At 45.6% G+C, this 6,000-nt stretch overlaps 1 protein-coding gene across 1 annotated transcript; it reads left to right on the top strand.

The window, feature by feature from the left end:
- The first annotated feature begins 2,070 nt into the window (after positions 1-2,070).
- SS18L2 (SS18 like 2) lies at positions 2,071-5,106 on the top strand. The gene is made up of 3 exons (XM_044252467.1): positions 2,071-2,301; positions 2,572-2,648; positions 4,578-5,106. Exons 1-3 carry the CDS (start codon positions 2,233-2,235, stop codon positions 4,663-4,665), a joined length of 234 nt encoding a protein of 77 aa, XP_044108402.1. The 5' UTR covers positions 2,071-2,232; the 3' UTR covers positions 4,666-5,106.
- The last annotated feature ends 894 nt before the right edge of the window (positions 5,107-6,000 follow it).

Consider the following 6,000-nt stretch of genomic DNA (forward strand, 5'->3'; position numbering starts at 1 on the left):
TCAACAAGACGTGGTGGTGATTTGGATGTGGAAGAGCAACAAAGTATCTTCAAGGGTAATGCCACTCTTCAGCCTTGGGTGAACTGGTAGCTAGTGGAAGGATTCATAGGACATAAAGAACAATGGAAGAGGACCTGATTTTGGAAAGAAGAATGACCACTAGTTCCATCTTAGACAAACTGAATTTGAGGCGCCTTTGAGATTTCTAGTTGGGATGTCAATGTAGGCAGTTGAATATATAATGTATACATGAATATACATTTCCATGTACCAGTCCGGGCTAGACATAGACTTTTGAAAGTCACCACCACATGGGTGGAAATTGAAGCAGGGAAATTACATAGACAGAGAAAAAATTACAAAATGAAACAGAAGAGAGTTATGACAGAGTCCAAGACAAACTCCAGGGATCCCTGCCTCCTGGTATTCACATTCTTGTGTAGTGTCCTCCCACACTGAGTCAGTGTTGGCCTGTGTGACGAAAGATCATGAGCGTAGGTCATAAAAGGCACAAAGGATAAAATCAATGGGATTTTTTGGGACTGACAAAGGAGACTGAAAAGGAGATTGAAAACCCCTTCACTGTATGGGCCTGGGAAGAAGCTAGGATTCCCCCTCAAAGTGCATTCACAAGTGAATGAAGATAGGTTCTTCTCACCACAAGTCATGAAAACAAGGCTCTGGCTTGGATGGGGAAGGAAAAATTGGCACCAAACCCACAAAAACCCAGAGGTTCTGAAGCTCGGGCTCGCAGAACCCGCAATGTGAGTGCTTTATAATAGGGCTTTGTGCCTTTTGACTGGTGCAGCTAGTGTGGCCCAGGCATCTCAGTGGACTGGGTACAGAGATGATGTGGCATCTGAAGTACTAGCCCTCCTCTCCAATCACTGGCCATTCTGACTCCAGAGGGTTTCTCTTCTGGGCTTCTTCATCCCTCCACTTCCAGGGTTACACCCTGGACTGCTGTTATCACCGCAGAAGAGTTCCATGTCCAAAGTTGTAAATGCAGACACCTGATCTCTGACTGTCCCTAGGCTGTTCCCAGAAGTCTGCCCACTGTTCTCTGGCCTGCAGAAGCCTCCAGTCCACTTGGCCTTTTACTTTGTTCTGTGTATCACCTCTCTCCAAAGTTTATTTCCAATCACTTCTCTCCACTCTTTCCCATCAACTGAAAGTCCAAGGTCTATCACTTCCATCACCTTCTTCCCAATATGCTCCACTGTGCAGTAATTCTTCTGTCACACCTGCCTGGCAGCACTCCAACTCTGGGGAAAAAATCCAACCTTCTGGCTTCTCTCTATCTGTTCCTGAGCTGTAAGTGTTGCTGGAAAAAAATCTCAAAGCCACACAGATTAGTGCTACGTATGTACATTGCCCACCTCCACCAAGTCCTCAATATGGTCCAGCACCCTATGTTTGCCTATCTCCAATTTTTCCCACAATCAACCTCGAAATCTCCCACATGCTCCCCAGATCTTTCACTCTTCAACATCTCCCTCCCTCTTCCAGATGCCTCCTTCACTGAGGAAAGAGCAACCATTAAAGTGAGAGTCCTCAGCTCCCACTAACTTCTGTCCCTCCAACTACCACGTTCATTCCCTTTTCCCTTTTACATCCAAACTTCCTGGGGAAAGGGGCCTACTCTAAAGGTCCCATTTGCTCCACCTTTCCTGAATTTCACTGTCCCTGGCAATTCTCACTGCTGCCTCGACATATCACTGAAATTTCCTTCATTAAGGACATCAAAGTTCTAGTCTCTACCTTGATTGACCTTTCAACAGCCTTTGTAATTGCTTCTGTCTTTTTCTCAGTCACTCTGATTTCTTATATGACTGCCCAGCCTCTCCTGGATTTGGACAGGCCACGATCCCTGCGTGACCCTGGGCAAGGTACTCCCGCAGACAGAAGGGACACCGCGCCTAAGAGGCGAGCGGCTCCTGCCAGACCCCGCCCTCCGGACTGCGCAAATGCAAAGGAGGGGCAAACAGCTCCAAGCCCCGGGGACGGGGGCGGGGCCGAGACTGACGCTCTAAGCATTGCTCTTGCGCGCCCAATCACAAATGACGTTCCGCTTGTTCCCAGTCAAAGGGAGGACCCAATCAACGCCGAGAGCGTGGGCCCCACCTATCGTGGATCCCTGCTGCGGCCGTACTGCGTTTAGCTGGTTGGCTCCGATCTAGATGCGCCGAGGTCCGCAGGGTCTGAGGCCCAAGTACAACCTGGCTTCCCGGAATGTCGGTGGCCTTCGTACCGGACTGGCTGAAAGGCAAGGCGGAAGTCAATCAGGAGACGATCCAGCGGGTGAGCGCTAACTCGGGCAGAGAGATGTTCCTTAGTGGAGATCCCAAGGGCTGCGGGTGGGTGCGGGAAGCTTCCTGGAGTGAGCGGAATCCCAGCTGAGGCTTGTGTTGTGCGTAGGGGGATGACTTTGCAGGGGTTTGGAGTGAGATGGGAACGAAGTTGGCAAAGGGACTGGGGCAGGACAGCCCGGCATTGGAGAGAGTTGGGGGAGGGCAGTGTTCTCGGCCGTCCTGATTACGCTCTGCACTGACCCCTTCTCTGGTCTTTCAGCTTTTGGAGGAGAATGACCAGCTCATCCGCTGTATAGTGGAGTATCAGAACAAAGGCCTGGCGAATGAGTGCGTCCAGTAAGTCCCCGCTCCAACCCCCGACTTTTGAGTGTAGGGTGAAACCAGTGTGGTGATACAGCAGCTGCCCTGAACTAGGAGTCTTGCGTGATTGATCGCCAGTGAGGCTCAGAGAGGTTACTTACCCGCCCAAGACTACACAGACAGCACATTGTGAAGCCTGGAGTTAGACGTGGCACCCTCTTCAAAATTTGACTTATGCTCATTGCAAACTGCCTTCACGTAGACGGGTCAGTTGATGACAATAGGGATGGGGAAGGGAATGCGAGCTCTGGCCCGTTTCTCCTCATGGATCCCCAGCTTATCTTTTTCCTGAGAGGGTCAGGCCAGGCCATTTGACTGCTAAGTTCCTTTTTTTTTTTTTTAGTAGGCTCCACGCCCAGCATGGAGCCCAACACCGATCTTGCACTCACCACTCTGAGATCTAGATCTGAGCTGAGATGAAGAGTCAGAGGCTTAACCGACAGAGCTACCCAGGTGCCACACCCCCTTCATTTTCTAACTTGCCGTTGGTCTGTAATGCACACAGGGACCAATAAAAGACTTCCACATTAGGCCGAAGTCAAATTCTGCACAGTAATTGAATGTGCTATCTAGCTATATACCAAAATCACAGAAAATAGTCTCTTTTAGGAATTATGCTCCATTTATTATAGAAAAGTACATTATTTCATTTTTACTGAAGACATCTTTAAGAAAACCATGCTTTTTTCCATCCCCTAAAAAAAAAAAATCACCTATAGTTTCTCACCAAACAGCTCAGTGGAAAAGTAGAGATCGCCATCTTTGCATAAGTCTTTACATTTGGTTCTGGCATTTGGTAGTTTACTTTTTTGCAGTTTATAGTAAACTCTCATTTTTCTATATGGAAAATAGTTGCAATATATTCCTTTTGGTGTAGTGATTCTCAGCCTGTGGGTAAGAAAGTTACCAAATTTTCTGGTGGGCTTTTTCACATTGCATGGGCTGTGCTTCCTGCCCAAGTCCCCAGTCTGATTTGTCTTCCTGGGTAGAAAACTGTGCCCCCTGATTGAGAATCACTACTATAGTAAGCTCATATGATACCATAAGAGTGCCTTGTTCCTTCTATAATTTTGTTCCACAAATACTTTATAACTACTACTGAATACCAGACACTGTATCAGCTCCTGGGGAATCAGTATCAAAACCAGCTCTGCTTTTTATCCAATCAGGTGCCAGCTCTGCTTTTATGGACTTTACATTCTAGAGCCTAGAATCTAGAGGGAGGAAGTCATACAATTAGGTACATACTAATAAGTGCTTTAAGTAAGAATAAAGCAGGCTAATTGGCAGGGAGGAGTGCTGAGCTAGCTAGGTATATAAAGCAGAGACAGCATTAGGTGGAAAAGCCCCCTTGACTGAAGCACACTAGTTAGCTTCAGGTCACAGCAAAGAGGACACTGTAGGCAGACCTTAGCCAGACCTCAGTGGGCGAAGGGAAAGTGGTAGGAGCTAAGGTCAGAGAGATGACTAGAGGCCCCAATCATGTAGAGCTTTGTAGGCCACCAGAAGGGCTAGAAGGGCTCAGCTTTACTCAGAATGAAATAGGAGCCTTTGGAGGGTTTAATTAGAGGTATGGCAAGTCTTGACTTAAACTGCACAATAATCACTTAGGTTGCTATGTGGGGGTAGAGTAGGAGTGCAGAGGCAAAGCAGGGAGACCAGCTAGGAGACTGGTCCAATACAGCAAGGATAGTGGCTTGACCCAGAGAGGTAGCTATGAAAGTGGTATGTGAGAACAGATAGATTCTGGATATATTTTCATTGGTGTTAAACAAGGAGGTTGACGATACTGGATCATCCAATCAAGAGATGAGCCATTCCAACTGAGTGCGTAAATTCCTTTCCAGTCTTTTGTTCATGTTCAGCAAAATAAAGCCTCTAATTTTTGCCTCTTTTCACCCATAGGTACCAGCATGTGTTACACAGAAATCTCATTTATTTGGCTACCATTGCAGATGCCAACCCGACCAGTGCTTCAAAAGCAATGGAATAATCTTTCAGTTGGCTGTCCTGAGGACTTACTGATTATAATCCGTGTCCTATGAAGTAAAGACAGGATCTTTACCAACTGAACTGCTTAAAACTTGAATGAGCCCTCTGTGGCTCTTTTAAAAACGTGAAAATGGGAAGAAAGCTACTAAATGAACTGTATTCTCAGTGTAAATATTTTAATAATTAAGCTCCAGATGTCCTCTTTCCTGAAATAGGCGTATTTGGATAACAGAGATATCATGGGCATCTTCAATTCTACTTTTCAGTTTCAGCCTGAAGAGGAAACTGATTAGGTGGTGGGGAATCAAGAGGAACTGGCGCGACTCCTGACTGAGGCCCTGCCTAATGGATGTGTAATTGTGTGCTCCCCCTCCTCCAGTTTGTAGTTGTGGACCTGGCCTTTTTCGGGTTGCTTTGAAATAAAGCCTGTTTTTCCACGAAACACTCATTTCAAGTACAGAGATTTGCATATAGTGTTCATTTGGTCTTCCAGAAAAACTGTGGAGACTTAAAAAATATATATGTAATAACACCATTATCATTGCTAACAAAATCAATGGTAATTCTTAATTATTACTTGATATCATCTAATAATATCTTTTAACATAATTTTTAAAAAATATCTTCTTCCTCGGGACGCCTGGGTGGCTCAGTGGGTTAAGCCGCTGCCTTCGGCTCAGGTCATGATCCCAGGGTCCTGGGATCAAGTCCCACATGGGGCTCTCTGCTGAGTGGAGAGCCTGCTTTCCTCTCTCTCTCTGCCTGCCTCTCTGCCTACTTGTGATCTCTCTCTGTCAAATAAATAAATAAAATCTTAAAAAAAAAATCTTCTTCCTCTTATCTTTTTAAAGTTCTTGGCTGGGGCTCTATACCAAAAGATAGATTAACAAAGGCATATAAATTTAAGTTTTATGTGACATAGGAGCCCTTCATAAAGAAATGAAGACCCAAAGAAACAGTTAAACTTGATCATTTTTATATGCGATTAGATGAAAAGTGGAAAGCTGTGGGAAACTGAGAGGACAGAAGGATATGAGCTAAGTGTAGTAAATTGCGGGGAACTTAGCATGGCCTTTTCATTCAAATTCTCAGTATCCCTCCATTTTAAGAGATAAGGATGATCCTTTCTTCTGGGTATAAGGAGGGCCCCTCTCACATGAGGGTCTCATGACCTGCTTCATGGGAAGTCAGAGAGTGCTTCCAACATCTGCAATTTCTCGATCTTCAGCTTAAAATATCCAGTAAGCCAAGGTGCCATAGTTTGGAGGAGTGTGTCCTGGGCCCCATCAGTTATCATAGAATGTCTTTTTTTTTTTCTTTTAAGATTTTGTTTACT

This window comes from Neovison vison, chromosome 6, assembly GCF_020171115.1.
Source record: "Neovison vison isolate M4711 chromosome 6, ASM_NN_V1, whole genome shotgun sequence".
NCBI classification, from domain to species: Eukaryota; Metazoa; Chordata; class Mammalia; order Carnivora; family Mustelidae; genus Neogale; species Neogale vison.

Coding starts and splice junctions, on each gene's coding strand:
- SS18L2 (XM_044252467.1), top strand. CDS start 2,233: ATGTCGGTGGCCTTCGTACCGGACTGGCTGAAAGGCAAGGCGGAAGTC. Junction 2,302..2,571: donor ATCAGGAGACGATCCAGCGG/GTGAGCGCTAAC, acceptor CTGGTCTTTCAG/CTTTTGGAGGAGAATGACCA. Junction 2,649..4,577: donor CTGGCGAATGAGTGCGTCCA/GTAAGTCCCCGC, acceptor TTTCACCCATAG/GTACCAGCATGTGTTACACA.